General features: G+C 39.4%; 1 protein-coding gene across 4 annotated transcripts in view; it reads right to left on the bottom strand.

Moving 5' to 3' along the window:
• The window catches only part of MCA1 (PLAC8 family protein), a 134,259-nt gene that overhangs the window by 14,622 nt on the left and 100,958 nt on the right, over window positions 1–18,679 (bottom strand). For all 4 annotated transcript variants that reach the window (XM_089437429.1, XM_089437431.1, XM_089437430.1 and 1 more), the window contains exons 3-4: window positions 2,431–2,540; window positions 19–90 (exon numbers count right to left, since the gene is read on the bottom strand). In XM_089437429.1, the coding sequence (XP_089293555.1) occupies window positions 19–90; window positions 2,431–2,540 (182 nt within the window). The remainder of the gene's footprint in view (window positions 1–18; window positions 91–2,430; window positions 2,541–18,679) is intronic.

Raw genomic sequence — 18,679 nt, 5'->3', positions numbered from 1 at the left:
TTATGATGATAAACTTACAAATTTTTCCATTTGAGGCCACTGCAGCAATATTTGAAAATGTTCCACAAGGATATATGCATGTTTTAAAGCCTGTAGCAAGGTTAACACAAATGAAGACAAAAAGATGACGTTAGAAGCTTGCAAATATGACTATTCAAGATATGCACTACTTATTAAATAAAGATGCTTTCCTCTGTTGCTTCAGCTGCCCAACCAAAAGCCTCCTATTCACAGGCAAGTTCAAAATTCGAAAGAAAAAAAGGCTTTTCAAGACATCATATACATTTGTGCAGAAATGCCAATACTCACTATAGTAGAGGGTGCACCTTCAAGACACACTTCATGTATATATGGATGTAGGAAGAAGATGATCTGCAGTTACATATAGAAGAGTCCAACAAAGAAAATCTTTCAACTTTATAGATAACATAATTAACTGTCAATCTGTTACTCTTTAATTGAAGGTGAACAGTAACCCAATGCAACGCTGATTATTGTTATAAGAAGCAATGTGGTTCAGGCAAGAAATTGGACAACTTTGGAATCCCTCCAGTTTGCATTATCAAGCTAAACGTGTTGTATCTTAAGGTGGGAGACGATTTCTGCCTAATCAAGTAAAAGTGGGACGAAGTTGTCTTTAGGTTTAATTAAGAAGATCCTCCCAAGATTATACCTCTTACTGCTTGGTATGCATTCATTATGATAGATATATCTACAAACATTTTAATTTGATCTAAACCATAGCAACTAGATACCCATATGTGTTTGATCACCATTTGTCATGATTCTAAATGGGTGTGAGTTGTTGCTTCCATCTGACGTTACTGACTTTATATTTATGTATAGTAGAATACCAAGCCCTCATGTAGGATTATTTTTTGTTTTCATGTCATTCAGTCTTTTATAGCAAAAACCTCAATGACGACCTCATTGTTGCTTTACATTACATTTGCCTGAACCATGTTGATAGCAGCTGTTTCCTAAAGGAATTTGGTTCTTAGGCAACCACATTATATTTAGCCCTCCCTGTGTTTGAGTGAAACATGGGTAACATATATTTTATATAGGCTTATGTTAACTCAGTCTTCGTATGCTTCCAGCATCAATATATATATGGAGACAACAACTAAATCTAGTTAGACCCAAAAACTTTCCATCTCAGTTTACAAGAAGTATATTCTTCCCCATGGATTAATTATCTAGATGGTAATTTGCAAACCTGTCTATAGCTTCAGTATCATGAATTCCTTCTATATAAATACATGAAAACAAACAAAGAGTGCAGAAGTAAAGGAATGATAGTGAAATGAGAGGGAAAATGAAGGAATAGATAAAAAGGTTGGATGTTTGACAAAACTGCAAGAATAGATTGATAGATAAGATTTTATTAAACCTTCTGCAAGGCCAACCAGCCTATGGGACAAGATCACTTGTATACTATGCAACATTTCACATAAAATTCAAAAACACAGCAATGCAAACCTAAAGATTACAACAAAAGAATAGAACAAAGCGATGGCATGTCCAGGTCAGCATTCAAAAAAGATTTGGACTAATCTGAGTTGGTCTCCTTTGCTCTGAACTGGGATGGGTTTGTCCTTCCACTGTTGATTTCAGTACTGTCTCTACCATGCATCGGTGGTGCAATGATTGAGAGTTCTCTATACCCTTTGTAATGAACCAAGTAGTTTGTTATGAGAAAGATATGTGCATAGGAAATCAAACATTGTTGATCATCATCCTTACTGGGACAACGCTCATACACCACAGGTGTCTAAGACCAAAGACTACATAATATTAGTGGTTGTGGCAACAGGTAGTGGTACATCTATATTGTCACCGTGCTCATTTAAGAAATAGCTAGCATTACTATTTTTACTGATAATCATCCTATTTATGCCCTATTTAAATATGTTACAGTCCTTCCATACATTTCCATTGAATCTTGGAACTCAACTGGGAATTTGAAATAAGAAACCAAAACCTTATTTAATATCATGACAAACAACATGAAACAAAATGGATAGTACAGAAGCAAACAGGACAAACATAAAAGCAACTAGAATTGCATATATATGGTGGTACCTGCATGTGTATAGAACTTGCTATTATTGGAGGTAGATCGTCCTTGGTGCATGATATTAAGACAATAAGAAAAAAAAATATGGAACAAAAAAATAATCAAGCAAAAACACCAGGGCAATGTGATAATAGCACATTTAGCAAAAATCTAGAAGACAAACCTTGGTTTTTCTCATTGGATAGCATTGTTAGTAATCCAAAAAGTAGGGAGCTAAACATTGCCAGTAATAAAATATGACAAAACCTAGCGTTTACAAAGCATACACACAAAGTATAGTTGATTAAAACTCACACAATCCTTCAGGTAGAAAGGCTTGAGATAAGATATTCAAGACTGCAAGAACTTACATAAGTAGGGCTCCATGCAACAACCAAAGAGATCTGTCTCCCATTCTCCGTAGCGATGAGATCCTCTTTGTGATATTAAGTCACGTCCTGAAGATACTGATGAATCCTGCCTGCATAGACAGTACTGCACCACCCATTAGCTTATGGCTCTATCATTTGTCTTTCTAAAAGAAGATTTTTTTTAAATCTGAGTACTTATAACTGACCATATCTGTAAACTTAGCAAGCTTCCAACAAGTTACAAAGCTATTTGTCATATTGATGTTTGGCCATATCCAATGTTACAGAAGAACTAAAAAGCATCATTGAGAGTTGTAAAGAACAAAAAAGGCAGTCTAGAGAGGCAGACAATGCAGGCTAGAAGAAGACACACAAAATTCAACATTGCATTTTTGGTTGAGGTAACATAAAAAAAATTGTCAATCACTATGCAATGACAAGATTATGGGGTTACAATGCATATAGCTAAGTGCTGCGGGGACCATCCCCTACTCCAAGTTGCAGTGGCACTTATTGCAAAAACTAGATTTGCAAGTTATTAGTAATTACCGCACCTTCAGGTGCCTATTGAAGGTGATACAAGCTTTAATTGCTATGGTGACGTGTGATTCATGGGATGACATGAGCACTGATAGAGATGGTGCTAATGTAGTGAAGGACACTGTTATTGACAGTCACTTTTAGTCACAGCTTAAACATGTTTTGCAATTCACTAAGCCAATTTATTACATTATCAAGTTCGCAAATTCAAAACAGCCAATAATTGGGGAGGTTTATGAGCATATCTATAGGATGTTGGGGCAGATTAAAGACATCGTTGAGCCTAGAGATATCAACTTGTATGCAAAGGTGGAAAAATGATGGGAAATGTTAAACATTCCACTGCGTGCCTTAACATATGTTCTTACAACTAAATAGCATCATGGCTTTCATCACCAGCACCTGGCTGGGGGACCAAAAGAAAACCACAACAAGATCCAGAGGTTCAGGTTGGTTATATGAAGCATTGGATAAATTAGGCCCTAATGAGGAGTGTGACACCATATGGAGATAGTTGAGCAACAACATCCTTGGCAGTGGTGCCTCTGGAACCAATCCTGCCACTAGAGATCGAGGGAATTTGTCTTCTCTCGAGTGGTGGAACATGCATGGCAGCACTACTCCACATCTACAATGTTTGACAATACGGGTGCTCTCACAAGTGGTGAACACTTCTACTGCAAAGAGGTGTTGGGGCACCTATAGTTTCATCCATTTTGTCAAAAGAAACAGGTTGAAAACTTGAATGTAAATTAAGCAAAGATATTGGTTTATGTTCATTACAACTTGTGATTGTTGTCCCATTACTATGAGGAGGCAAAGAGAAATAAGGACTTTTGATGGTTTGGGACAAACATCCAAAGGAGAATAATTTGTAGGATGGAGTGTTGTATTTAGAGCAATTGGAGGATGCTCTTATCTAGGATGATGATGATTATGTTGATATGCCACCCCCATCTAATGCCTTAATTCCATTCAAGTCTTCAACAGCAGCAACATGTTAGTTCCACGGCCACCATCTACTTCACTACCACTATGTGGAGGCCACACAGCAATCATGGTGGTGTAAGGAGAAAAGATTAGTAGATAGATTCACAATTCACTACTTTATTTGTCATAGTCTATAGATGATAGGTTAGAGTCTTAGACTTTGGCGTTGTGAATTTGAACTTTCTAGTCTTCCTACTCCAGTGTGCAGATGGTGGTGGCCTATTTTGTAAACATTATTATTTGGTCATGATGACAGTTGCTAAATAAGTTATTTGATGTTTTAACTTTTAATGGTCTACTTTATATTATATGCTTGAAAATTTGATGTTTGTTTGTAATTAGTAGAATCTAGATCGATGATGCTTGAATAATTAATCATTAATGTGCTATGGATGCCATTCCTATCTTGATTTATGTACAAATATGCATGTTTTCATATCTTCTACAACTAAGTTGGCACTCTGGATGTTTTTTGGAATATGATGATGCTTGAATAATTAATCATTAATGTACTATGGATGATCTGCCTAGTTCAAACATTCCATGTACGTAGCGGTCGTCGATCTCCAAGGACCATGAACTACATAGAAAAAAAAAAAAAAAAATATATATATATATATATATATATGCTTTGCTTTGAAGATTTTTGGAAAATGACACTTCCAAGTTCCAACACTTGACTTCCAAAAAACATGCATGCTTCGTCCCCACTTCATGCGACAATGATATAGCTTATATAAACTACAGATCAATTTTGATCCCAGCAAAATTTTCAGAGAATAGAAATCAAATCTAATTATTTCGTCTATCTTTTAGTTTTTCCTAAGCATAGCAAATCGATTTGGAGTGCCAATAAATTTTATACCAATCATTTAATTTTTAACAGCAAAACTAAATCTGAAATTTATGCACATGAAACATTGTTGAGCTTCTAACAAATTTTACATAGCAGAAACAGAAATCACAAACATAAATGTTTACACAGCTTTTCACCCTAGAAACCCAACTCAGGAAAACCAACTTTCGTGTTGTTTTTTTTTTCAGCTTGCAAAGAAAAATCAGAAATTTATTACAGCCATAAAACCTCAATCTGTGTGACAATAGAAGGTTTAGACCTGCCTCGAATTGGGTTCCAACAGTCGCCTTGATTTCTGTGCACAGCTCTCATATGTGCAACTGTACACCCTCGAAAAACATGCCTATTGTGCATTGCCTCAATTCTTGCACCTGCAAATTTCTGTAAAGTCTTATCACACAGAGACCTGCTTCGATTTGTGTCCCCAACTGCCTTAGTTTGCATGTTGTCCCATTTCCCTCTTTTCCTCATTCTTTACTCCTTGGTATGTGTGCCAACTTCTCTTGAATTGCATACTTCCTAGGAATGTGTGCCATCTCTCCAAGCAATTCCTTTTATCCTCTTCCCCAACCTTGTAATTCACAATGAGATCTATGGCTAAGATTAAATCTCATCATCTCCTTCGATATGACAATCGCAATCTAATCATAAAGTCACTTAAAGGTACTTTATAATAAATCATTATTTTAGCCAACATTAATTAATTAAATTAATTAATGTGCCTTTACATAGGAAAAAATAAAAGTCGCTTTGCTAGAAAAGTTTGTAGGACATATTTTGCATGCTCGACACTATGCCTATGCAAAATCACTTGTCCAAACTACCAAAATTCAACACTCCCTCTTAGAGAGGAAAGTATTTTGCATCACCCCCAGCTTATCTCTAAATAAGACGAACTTGCCTTTCATTAAGGCCTTTGTTTGGATGTCTGCCACCTGCTCATCTATAGGTACATATTGTAGCTTCATTGTCCCCTTCTACACACAGTATCGAATGAAGAGATGCATGATCTCTATGTGTTTCGACTTGTCATGAAACACTGAATTTTCTGAGAGCTTGATGTCGCTCTGATTGTCACAATGTATCAAGGTCGCCTCCAACACCTCATTAAATACCCCCATGAGTAACTTCCGAAGCCAAATGACCTCACATGATACCAAGTTGGTTGCCATGTACTCAAGTTGTGGCACAACCTCCCATACATCATTCTTCATGATGGAAGAGTACTCTTCCACCATATGGAATCCCACCATACCTATTGCTTAGATGCCTCCTTAAAACAAGAAGGCTCGACCTCTATCAACTCGCGCATTAGAGAGATGTATCTGGAAAATCTCTATGGTGCTCTGTTTTCCTTGACTGTAGTCCTAGAAGCATCCACCTACTCCTGAGCTTCTCTCAAGATACACTCTGCCCATTTCAACCTCTTCTTCCTTGAAGTCTTAACCTAGGTAAATGGAGCATCCTGCTGATCGCATACTACTCATCCTGCACCATAATCTAGGGTCGTACAATTAGTAATGGTTGTCTCCCTTCTCCTTTGAAGCTTCTTGTTCTTGAGCCTCTACTTCACCTGACATTGATCTACAAAACTTTCTCAAAACCATGTCCTCCTCAAATTTCACATCCCTCAAAACCATTGTTTTCCTGAGTGCAGGAATGTAGACTATGTAAGCATTTAAGGTCTTGTTGTATCCAACAAAGATGCCTTTCTCCATAGTAGGCTCAAGCATGGTCTTCTTCTCTGATGGGAAGTAACAATAAACCAAACACCCAAATATATGAAGATGCCCAATCTCTGGTTTCTTCCCCGTGATTGCCTTTACAGGGGTCATTCGCCCCAACACCTTATGTGGACTCCTATGTTACAAATAATCTGTCATGTTACACACTTATGACATAAAAAAATGGGAAAATCCTGATGATGCAGTGTTGCCTTTGCTACCCCAACAATGGCTCTATTCTTCCATTTTGATACTCCATTATGTTGTGGTTTATATGGAAACATCAGCGCCTTCTTAATTCCAAAATCTGCACAAAACTCCTGGAAGGCATTCAAGTTGTACTCGCCTCCATTGTCAAATCTAAGCACCTTGATCTTTCTCCTTGTCTAGTTCTCCACAAGAGCTTTAAACTCTTGGAACCAACTGAAGACCTTGTCCTTGGTCTTCATAAAATAGATCCAGGTTTTCCTAGAATGGTCATCTATGAAGATCACATAATAGTAGAACCCTCTAGTAGACACAGCTAACATGGGCCCACATACATCTGAATCGATCAAGTCCAGAATCCCTTTGAAAATATTGTCACTACTGGGAAACATGGTCTTGGTGTACTTACCCATAGCACACCCCTTGAACCGATCATGTTGATCTGTAGTGAAATCAGGAAGCATGATCACTACCTCCCTGAGCACTTTGAGTGCTCCATGGTGCAAGTGTGCCATCCATGTCACAATTGCCACACAACAGTTGTTGCCACTCACTAATGCTTTAGTTGGCTTCAACTGAAGTCTAGACAACTTGTTCCTTCTCACTCCAAGCACCTTTGTCGTACTAAAGTTGGAACCCTTAGGACAAATATACACCTTCCCATCTCTGAAAATCACCACATGACCCTTGTCCTCCAACGCTGAAACAGAAATTAGATTCTTCTTTAATATTAGAATGTACAACTTGTCCTTCACCAGTTGAGGCTTCCCAGACTTCCTCTGAAACTTGGAATTTCCACTACCTACTAGCCTATACTTGGCATTGTCACCAAGTTCATTGTGGAAGTCCAAATTGTGCTCCTTTACACTGGTAAAGTAGTCTTGCATTCCAGTCATGTGACATGAAGCACCATTGTCAACGTACCACACACTGGTAGCCATGAACTAAAGAGACACGCGATGAGTGAAAACTCATCCTCGAATTTGGCTATAAACTCGTCCATCTCAATTGTAGCAGTGACCTGCATCTTTTGTTTTCCCTTTTTCTTGTTAGGGCACTAGTTGGAAAAATGCCCTAGCTGGTGGCAAGCAAAACATTTCACTTTGCTAACATCGAACTTCTTTTACATACCCCATGTGTAGCTCCTTCAATGGGGCCTTTCTTGGCCTTTCCCTTGCTCTTGGGTGCTAGAGCCAGGTTCCCTTCCTCTTCACCCTTCTTTTTTTCATCTCCATGGTAAGACCCTTCTCAAATCTCTTCTTGTATGAAATCATCCCACAGCCTTTCTAAAGAAAGAAGATGTTCTCATCTGACGATGTATTTTATAAATACATCCCACTACTTTGTAAAGTCATTCAAGGCTACACGCACTAGTTTAGAATCAAGGATTGTCTCCCCTACAGCTACCACATCTCGAACTTGCATGAGCAAGACAAGAAGGCACACTCTCTCCCTTGGACATCCTTGTGTTGTGGAGCTTGCCCCTTAGTACCATCTTTCAGTTCTCGTTGTCACTCTAGTACAATTTTGTGAGTGCCTCCCACATCTCCTTCATTGTCTTCTTGTCCAAGACAATCCTCTATGCTCTAGCTTCTTTCACCTTATGCAAGTCTAAGGCAATAGGATCTGATGTAGGCAAAACCATTGTTGAGCTAGCAGAGCCCCACAACTTGCTCTTCTTGAGAAAACCTATAATCTAGACTTTCCACTAAAGATAATTTGAGGCTCCTTCTAACCTATCTTTATACCTGACACTGGTTGCCATGATAAGCCAATCCCTTGATTAACTGTTGCTAAAAACTTTAGAAAGACCATGAACCCCTTTGAGCTTGAACCTATGCAACCCTTGAATTTCTTTCAAAGGCTTGGCTCTGAGACCATGTTTGTTTTTCCTAAGCCCAACAAATCGATTTACACTGCCACTAAATTTAATATCCATGACTTAATTTTTAATAACAAAACCAAATCTGAAATTTATGCACGAGAAATATTGTTGAGCTTCCAACAAATTTTACACAGCAGAAACAAACAAAAATCAAGCACATAAATGTTTACATCGCTTTTTACCTTGGAAACCCCACTCAGGAAACCAGCATTTGTGTTTTGTTTTTATTTCAGTTTGTAGAGGAAAATCAGAAATTTATTGCAACAATAAAATTTGATATATGTGCCAATAGAAGCTTCAGACCTGCCTCGATTTGTGTGCAACAATTGCCTCGATTTTTGTGCACAACTCTCACACATGCAACCTCGTGTGATTATATACCCTTGAAAAAAGTGTTTGTTGTGCACTGCCTCAATTTCTGTGCCTGCAGATTTCTATGCAACCTCACACATGAGGCCTACCTTGGTTCACATGCCCAACTACCTTGATTTATGTGTTTTCCCTTTTTCCTCTCTTTTTCAGTGGCTACTTTATTGCCTGCCAACTTCTCATGAAGTGTGTGCTACCTAGGAATGCATGCCATCTTCTCTCCAAGCAATTACATTTATCCTTTTTCCCAACCTCGTAATTCAAGGCATCATAATTCACGACGAGATCTATAGATGAGATTAAATCTCATCATCTCCTTAGATTTGACGATCACGATTAAATCATAAAGTCACTTCAAGGTACTTTACAATAAATCATTACTTTAGCCAACATTCATTAATTAAATTAAATAATGTGTCTTTACGTAGGAAAACATAAAAGCCACTTTGCTAGAAAAGTTTGTTAGGCATCTGTTGCGTGCTCGACACTAACCCTATGCAAAATCACTTGTCTAAGTTACCAGAATTCAACACTATATACTACTACTAATGTTTTGTTACCAAAGTTATTTATAGATATTTATATTAAATGTACATTTATAGGGGCCTCAAGATGATGTTAATTGTTGAAGCATGAATCATATAAAAGACCATTGTAAGTAGTTGTCTTATTGAGGAGCTTTAGATTTCACAAGGATGTTCAATGGTTGTAGTTTAGTAAGATTTGTAGGCTACACAAGGGCTCCCCCTTTCACTTCACTTTGCTTTATCTCCTTTACAATTAGTGAAAGAGGAGATTTCCCAGCATGTTCAGTGACCTCTATTACCAGTAAGGGAAGAATGTGGCTCTAGGCCCACCACCTTCTCGACCATGGATGATGTGAGGCAGCTTTCAAAAGTAGAAGTTAACCTCTTGTCCTAGAAATCATGGGATCTACAAGTAAGCATAGGAAGAAGTATATATTTCCTTATGTCAAACTCTCAAATTATCAAATATTATGTATGAGAGTTATACCAGCATAAGATGCTTTGTAATTTAGACGTGTGGCTTTCCCACCAAGCCTTTTTGACCTAGATCTCCAATAACTAGAAGCTACAAGATTCAACATAGGTAACAGTATCAGCCATATGCTATTTTGTGGTTATTTTTCCAACTAGGAGAGATGCTCTTTCACAATTATCTGGAGTCTAGACTTTATGTTAGGGATAGCCTTCCATTTTGGAAGAAAACCTTTGATCCTATGCTTGACTTACTTCAGACAATCACAATGTGGGCTAGGATTTTGGGATTGTCATTGACTCAACACCGAATATCTACTTTGTTGTGAACACACTCAGCCAATTCATGTTGGAGCCAATACAAGTTCATTGGGTGGCAACAAAGCATGTGTTGAGGTACCTGCAAGGTATGGTGGACTTTGGACTGAGATATGTCAAAGTTGGCGGAGTGGAGATGCAAGGATGCACAAATTTTGATTGAGCGAGTATTGTGGACAAAAAATCCACGTCTAGAAGTTGTTTCAGCTTAGGATCAACCATGATCTCATGGTACAGCAGGAAGCAGTGGCACTTAGTTCAACAGAGGCATAGTACATGGCAAGGAGCATGGTTAGTTGTGAGGTATAGTATGGCTTCACAAGATGCTTGTCGGATTATTAGGATTGGAGATGGGGTCGACAGTGATTCACTGTGATAATCAGAGCTACATTAAGCTCTTTAAATAGTAAAAATATTATGTTTCATGATCAGTCCAAGCATAACAAGATCAAATATAACTTCATCAAAGACAGGGTCCAGAAAGGTGTTGTGAGATCGCAGTACATTTCCATAGAGGAACAAGTGGCAGATATTCTCACTAAGCCTCTAGTCAAATATAAGTTTGTGAAGTATCAAGATAAGTTGGGGTAGTTGTTAATTTTAGGTATGTTTTATGCTTAGAGCAAATTTATTTCAATTTTCCATATTGGCTCAATGTCAATTCCAAATTAGCAATCACATTTAGCATGATAGTAAAATGCAGATAAAAGATAAACATAAATCCCAAAGGACAAACCAAGACAAGAGGACACAAGATGTGGCGGCAGCCAGGGACAAACCCCAATGTGGGGAAACCCTTGATCAATTCTTCTTATGTTCTTCAATAGTTCAGCAAGAGAGAGATAGTAAATATACATCAGAAGTCAAAATTTTGACTAGACAAAATAAGAGCAGAGATCTTCACTATGAAGATAGAACATGAGGTAGCTGATATGAACTCAGGTGAAGGCATACTGCTTCAACTGATCCTTCAAAGTGACTCCATCACCATGCTGCACCTATCATTGTGCTGCACCTCATCATCATGCTGCACGCGACACTGTGCTGCACCCAATCACTATGCTGCATCCTTCATGCTGCACTGTTGTACCATTCATCACCATGCTGCACCTTTCATCATCATGCTGCACCACTGTCATGCTGCACTATGTTGCACCATTCATCACCATGTTGCACCACTGTCATGATCCATTTATGTTGCACCATTCATCACCATGATGCACCACTGTCATGCTGCACTATGTTGCACCATTCATCATCATGTTGCAGCATGACACTGTCATGCTGCACTAATTACACTGAATGCATATCAGCCTTAGCTGCTTGCTATGGCTTGCAGCCTAGCAGAGCAGCGAGGCCATAGTAGCAGACTCCTTCAACAAGTCCAAACAGACAGCTTTTCCTTCAGTCCTCTAATATAGAGACAGCTGCTCCTAATTCATGCCTTAGTACAACAGTCTTTAACACTACTATTGTTGGGCTCCTTTACCTATTTGGAACAGCGAATTGGGGCTTCTATAAGCCTGAGATTAGGGCCTCTTCTAGGCCTCCTTACTGTAATTAGGGCAGCGTATGTATAGAAGGCTTGTCCTAGCTAAGTATATATATTCTTGATACTTAAGGACAACGTTCAAACTTCTCCATGACAGCGTAGAGGGCATCTCTTATGACAGCATTAGAACCCTTCTCCATCACTGTGTTAGAGTCTAGGACATCCTCTAGGGCAGCGTATTAGGTTCCATGACAACATATTATTTTCTTCCATGACAGCTTGCAAGACTCCTCCTTTGACTGTGTTAAGGACTTGCTTCATTAACTGAAAAGTAGGGCAGTGTAGGATCTACAAGAAGACCCTTTTTCTTCCACAACTTGGGCACTTCATGGCAGCGTATATCCTAGAGCACTCCCTCTAGATCTCTTCTTCATCATACCCAAAACAAAATGAAGAGAGATCACAAGAGTGTGTGTGGCAAATGACTTAAAGTCCTCTTCTATTTATTCTAAAACGTAGAGGATAAGTGGGGGCAATTTGGTTGCTGGCCAACCTTGACGAATTGTCCCATAACACAAATAAATTCATATCTCCATGAATACATGTCAGAATCGGATGATCTTTAGATCAATCCTACACCTCTCGACGAGAGGAATCCAAGAAAAATATCAGCTGCCATGAATAAGAAGACCCACATGGAGTTTGGCCCTAGTTGCCAATTTTAACACTCCCTCTCAACTAGGGAGAACTCCATCTGCTAATCCATCTGCCAGACTATACTATCTCTGCCATCAGTGCCCTACACTGCTCTGCTCTACTAATCCATCTGGTAGACTATACTATATCTACCATCAGTGCCCTACAATGCTCTGCTCTGCTCCGTTGAACTATGAAGAAGAAGAAGTGATCGAAAATGTATCATACCATCCTCCACTAACCCGAAGTCAGTCCCATATAAAGAGAGTGTCTCATACCACTCTTACTGATCTAAAATTAGTTCCAAATAAAGAGAATGTATCATACCACTCTTACTGATCCGAAATCAGTTCCAAGTAAACAATCTATCATACCACTCTTACTGATCCGAAATCAGTTCCAAGAGAGTGAGTTATATCACTCTTACTGACCCGACGTCAGTTCCAATTGATCCTAGATCAATATCATCCTAGCATAGGGAGTACGGTAGTAACATGATGCGTCCATTGGTACTATTATGGTCCCTATCCTCATTTCCCTACTCATTGGCCAGATGAGAGGTACTTCCCATGAGTCCAAGACTGCATGGGTAGGATGTCTCAGCAAGAGAAGGATGAACCATTCATCTTGCCTACCTGTCGCCAGGGGTATCCCAGGGGAAGGCTGAACCACTCACCCTGTACACAACAAATCACTAGAGGAAGGCTGAACCACTCACCCTATGACCGTGTCTCAGCCGGAGAAGGATGAACCACTCATCCTACCTACATAGCAGACCACTAGGGGAACACTGAACCACTCACCCTATGGTTGCTCATCGCTCCAAGATGTACCCCCAAGCCCCTCGGAGCTCCCAGAGCTCAATGTCCATATCATACAGGACCCTTAGGAGAGAGTCTCTCTACGACTCCTAGTCGTTGTCGAAAAGTCAAGAATTTGACCTTTCCCAAGGACTTCGACAGAATATCAGCGACCTGCACATCAGTCCCAATGCAATGGAGCTTTCTTGCTCCTCGATGTACCATATCCTAGATAAAGTGGTACCTGATGTCTATATGCTTGGAACGATCATAGAACACGGGGTTCCTCAACAATCAAATCCCCCTTTGGTTGTCACAGAAGATCACGATGGTATCTAGCACGTGTCCAAATAGCTCACTGAAGAGCTTCCACAACCAGACAGCTTCACACAAGGCCATACTCGCAGCTATGTATTTGGCGTCAACGGTGCTCAAAACAATCGTCTTTTGCTTCCTGCTCATCAAGGATATCGAAGCAAAACCCAAAGAGAACCAGCACCCAGAGGAGCTCTTGCGATCATCCACGCTGCCTGCCCAGTCAACATCAGAATAATCATCTAGCTTCACTTTTTCAGCAGTGTATCTCAATCCATGAGAGATTGTGCCTTGACGATATCTTAAAAGATTCTTGGCACCAATCTAGTGAGGCTCATCCATCTATGAGCTCAACATGCTAACTGCAAAACATATATCCAGACGGGAGTTCACCAAGAACATTAATGCTAGTATGAGTTTATGGAACTCAGAGGCATTTCCCAAATTAGGTCCAGCATCACTACCGCATAACTTCTTAAAGTTAGGCTTCATTGAGGTAGTCACGGGCTTGCAGTTCACCATTCCAAATCTGGAATCCAACTCCCTCTTACTTTTGCAAATGAGAGGGTCTGCACCTGTTAGAAAGAGGTCGTCCTCATAAGGTGCCAATATGAGAGGTCTATCATCCACAACCTTCAAGCAATGGTTTGGATCGACTTCACTCCTAGTGAATCTCAACTTCATCAGATAGTTGTTTATCCTTTCATACCAAGCCTGGGGTGTTTGCTTCAAGCCATAGATGGCTTTCTTCCACCTGCATACATGAGATTCTCGATCATGAATCTCAAACCCCTCGGTTTGTTCCAAATCTGTGGACTTGCTACATGAGGGGAATGGTCCCCTTGTAAGTTTTCCTTCGGTACATCTCAGACATGTACCTCCATGCTCTTCCTTGAATTCAGGCATCCCAGTCACCATCCGACTCACATCGGGTAGCGCCTTACAATGAAGATGGGAAAACCTCAGGTGCCATTGAAGAGATGTGTCACACAACATGGTCCCCAATGGACTTCCTGCAACTTCATACAAATTTCCAACTCTGAACCCATGAGTAAAAGCATCTTGAAAATTCTATTTTCAAACACGTACCTTTCCAGCGATGAATGCCACCTTGAAACCTTTGACTTCCATTGCCGAAATGGACACCAGGGTCTTCTTGAGATCAGGTACATAAAGAACTTCTTGTAAATGAATCGTGTTACCCTCATTCAATTGAGTGGTAACGTTCCCTACACCCTTTCCAGAATAGGTGGCATTGACTCCAAGTATAATCTCCACGATTGTTTCCTTCTCTATCAAATTAGAGAGAGCTTCCTTCTATTCGATGAAGTGCCTTGAAGCACTATTATCAATAAGCCAGATTCCCAAAGAATCTAGAGAAGTGGTGGAGAGGGCCAATATAAGATAACACTCCTTTAGCTTATCAGAAACAACATTTGATTCTAGAGTTCCTTGCTTTCTTTGAAGAGTCAGCCATTTCCTTGATGACTTGCATTCCTCCAATCATTGAAGATGCCCCTAGAATGATTGTTATCATCATCAAGTAATGTGTCCCCTCTATTTGGACACTCCTTCGCATAATGGCCAAACTTATTGCAAGCAAGGCATCTGCCTTTCCTTCCACCCTTAGATCCAAACTTCCTATTGAAGTGACCTTTAAGTAGGCCACCAAATGCTACCGCTGCGCCACTTTGATAATCTTCTTTGATTCGACTTCACCCTTGGCGAATTTTAAGTGGGATGAGGAAACCATTGAGACTTTTTTCCATTTCCAACTGTCTTCGGTGATTGCTCTTTCACTCTTGCTTGGGCTTTGTCTTCGCCTCACCTCTAATACCACGTTAATTTTAGGTATGTTCTATGCTTAAAGCAAATTTACTTCAATTTTCCATATTAGCTCAATGTCAATTCCGGATTAGCATTCACATTTAGCATGATAGTAAAATGCAAATAGAACATAAACATAAATCGCAGAGGACAAGCCAAGACAAGGGACATAAGATGTGGCGCCAGCCAAGGACAAACCTCAATGTGGGGAACCCCTTCATCAATTCTTCTCATGTTCTTCAATAGTTCAGCAGAGAGAGAGATAGTACATATACATCAGAAGTCAACAATTTGACTTAACAAAATAAGAGCAGAGATCTTCACTATAAAGATAGCACATGAGGTAGCTGATATGAACTCAGGTGAAGGCATATTGCTTCAACTGATCCTTCAAAGTGACTCCATCACCATGCTGCACATATCACTGTGTTGCACCTCATCATCATGCTGCACCCAATCACTATGATGCATCCTTCATGCTGCACTGTTGTACCCTTCATCACCATATTGCACCATTCATCACCATGTTGCACCATTCATCATCATGTTGTAGCATGACACTATCACGCTGCACTAATTACACTGAATGCATATCAGCCTTAGCTGCTTGCTATGGTTTGCAGCGTAGCAAAGCAATTAGGCCATAGTAGCAGACTCCTTCAACAAGTCCAAACAGACAGCTTTTCCTTCAGTTCTCTAATATAGAGACAACTCCTCCTAATTCATGCCTTAGTACAACAGTCTTTAACACTACTATTGTTGGGCTTCTTTGCCTATTTGGAACAGTGAATTGGGGCTTCTATAAGCCTGAGATTAGGGCCTCTTCTAGGCCTCCTTATTGTGACTTAGGGCAGCGTATGTATAGAAGGCTTGTCCTATCTAAGTATATATATTCTTGATACTTAAGGACAACGTTCAAACTTCTCCATGACAACGTAGAGGGCATCGCTAATGACAGCGTTAGAACCCTTGCTCCATCACTACGTTAGAGTCTAGGTGATCCTCTAGGGCAATGTATTAGGTTCCATGACATCCTTCCATGACAGCATATTATATTCTTCCATGACATCTTGCAAGACTCCTCCTTTGACTGTGTTAAGGACTTGCTTCATTAACTATAAAGTAGGGCATCGTAGAATCTACAAGAAGACCCTTTTTCTTCCACGACTAGAGCACTTCATGGCAGCGTATATCCTAGAGCACTCCCTCCAGATCTCTTCTTCATCAAACCCAAAACAGAATGAAGATCACAAGAGTGCGTGTGGCAAATGAAGGAGGATAAGTGGGGGCAATTTGGTTGTTGGCCAAACTTGATGAATTGTCCCATAACACTGTTAAAATTTGGGTACCAGAGGACAAGTGGTTCCCTAAGGCTTTGATATTTGGCCTAGGGAAAAGTGTCAAAAATTATTTTTATTTTTTTCCTAATGTGACTTTATAAGTGGTAAAGTCAATTTAATTTAAAAGTGACTTTATAAGTGGTAAAATTACATTATAATTTAAAAGTGACTTTATAAGTGGTAAAGTTACATTCTAATTTATAGGTGACTTTATTAAAGTCAATGAAGGATTAGAAAGTGAAAAAATGACTATGGAAAAAAAAAGGCTAAGTGGGTCTTTATTTAAGTGGGTGAGTTAAAAAATAGAAAGTGAGAATTAAATGCACATTTATTCTCATCCCTAGATCTAAATGAATCTCAGCCATTAGATCTTAGGCTAACGCAAAAGGTCATTTAGAGAGTAAAAGAAGAAGAGAAGAGGAAAAGATCATTCATTCTTTCATAAGCATTTGAGAGACAAAGAAGAGAGAGCAAGGAGAAAATATCTGAGCAGTGAGGAAGTGAAGAAGAGCAAGCAAGAAGACATTTCAGCAAATCTGCACAGCAGCATTTATTGGCACACATCCCAAGGCAAAACCATACAGCAGGAGAAAGGCACAAATATCGAGGAAGAGGGACAACATAGAAATCAAGGAAGAGGGATAGTAGCAAGGGCACAAAATTTGAGGCAGTCGTATTGCTGAAATCCGTACGACACGTACAGTCTATATAGCAAGTTTTGGGCGCATTTTTCGAGGTAGACGTACAACATTTAATGTTGTTTTATTGCTGGAAAATTTATGTTTTGGCTGTTTGCAGGTTGGCACGATTTTTGAAGGGGGAGTTCAAGCACGAAAATCGAGATAAGTTGTAATTTGTGGTTGTTGGAATTTTCACTGTGTATTTCAATTTCTCTATAAAAGCATTTCAAAAATAAAGAGCTCTCAAACTAGTTTTCCCCAAGAGTTGAAGGGGGTTTTTCCAAGGTCACATTGACCAAAAATCATAGTGTTATTTTCTATGTGTGATTGTCATTATTTTGTTGTGTTTTATTTCTACAATTTCAGCAGTCGTGAAATCTCTAAATTTGTGTTTTTAGAAAATATTTTCATTTCCAAATTTAAAAAAAAATTTATCATGCTTGGATTTAGAACTAAATGCATGGAGTGATAAGGAAAATTGATAACCGGAGTGGGGGTTGAAATTCTTCATGGTATAAGAACTTGGTTGGCTGAAAAGTGCAGTTTGGAACAGCAAAGTGAAAATTACAGCAACCTAATTTTTAAACAGAAACCTTTACCACAGATTTGAAAATTTCAGTTTGGTATGACAGTGAAACATGTTTTTCGGTTTGAGAGTGGAAGACAGGTTGGATGGGCAAAACAACTACAGTGGATGGAAAGAGAGAAACCAGAGCATCTTTTAGGAAGCAGAACTCTGGGGCATTATGGTAAATACCACACAGAACCCAGTAGTAATACATGTTAACCCTGCACAGTTGGCAGAGTTTAAGAAAAAGATTGATTCTGGAAGGAATCAAAGACCATGTCATTCCTCATCTAAGAGGAAAGACTTATGCACATGAGATGTGGACAGCCTTGACCAGTGTTTACCAGAGCTCAAATGAAAACAGAAAAATGGGTCTAAAGGAGAAATTGAAGGCCATTAAAATGGCTAAGACTGACAGTGCTACAGCCTACAACATACCTCACAAAGATCACTTCAATGAGAGATGAGTTGGCAGCCATAGGTGAGATCATTGCACCCACTTAGTTGGTGAGGATTGCTTTGAATGGTCTTCTCAAGACTTGGGAGAATTTTGTGGATGGAATTGTTGCACAGGAAAACCTTCCAGATTGGAAGAGGTTGTGGGATGATTGCAGTCAGAATGAGATCAAAAAGAACCATCTTGG

This window comes from Pinus tabuliformis, chromosome 5_2 (genome assembly GCF_031772625.1).
Source record: "Pinus tabuliformis cultivar Carrire ecotype Pingquan chromosome 5_2, CPIR1, whole genome shotgun sequence".
Lineage (NCBI taxonomy): Eukaryota > Viridiplantae > Streptophyta > Pinopsida > Pinales > Pinaceae > Pinus > Pinus tabuliformis.
Note: the sequence above shows the minus strand (reverse complement) of the source record. Positions and strands in the feature narration are given on the sequence as shown.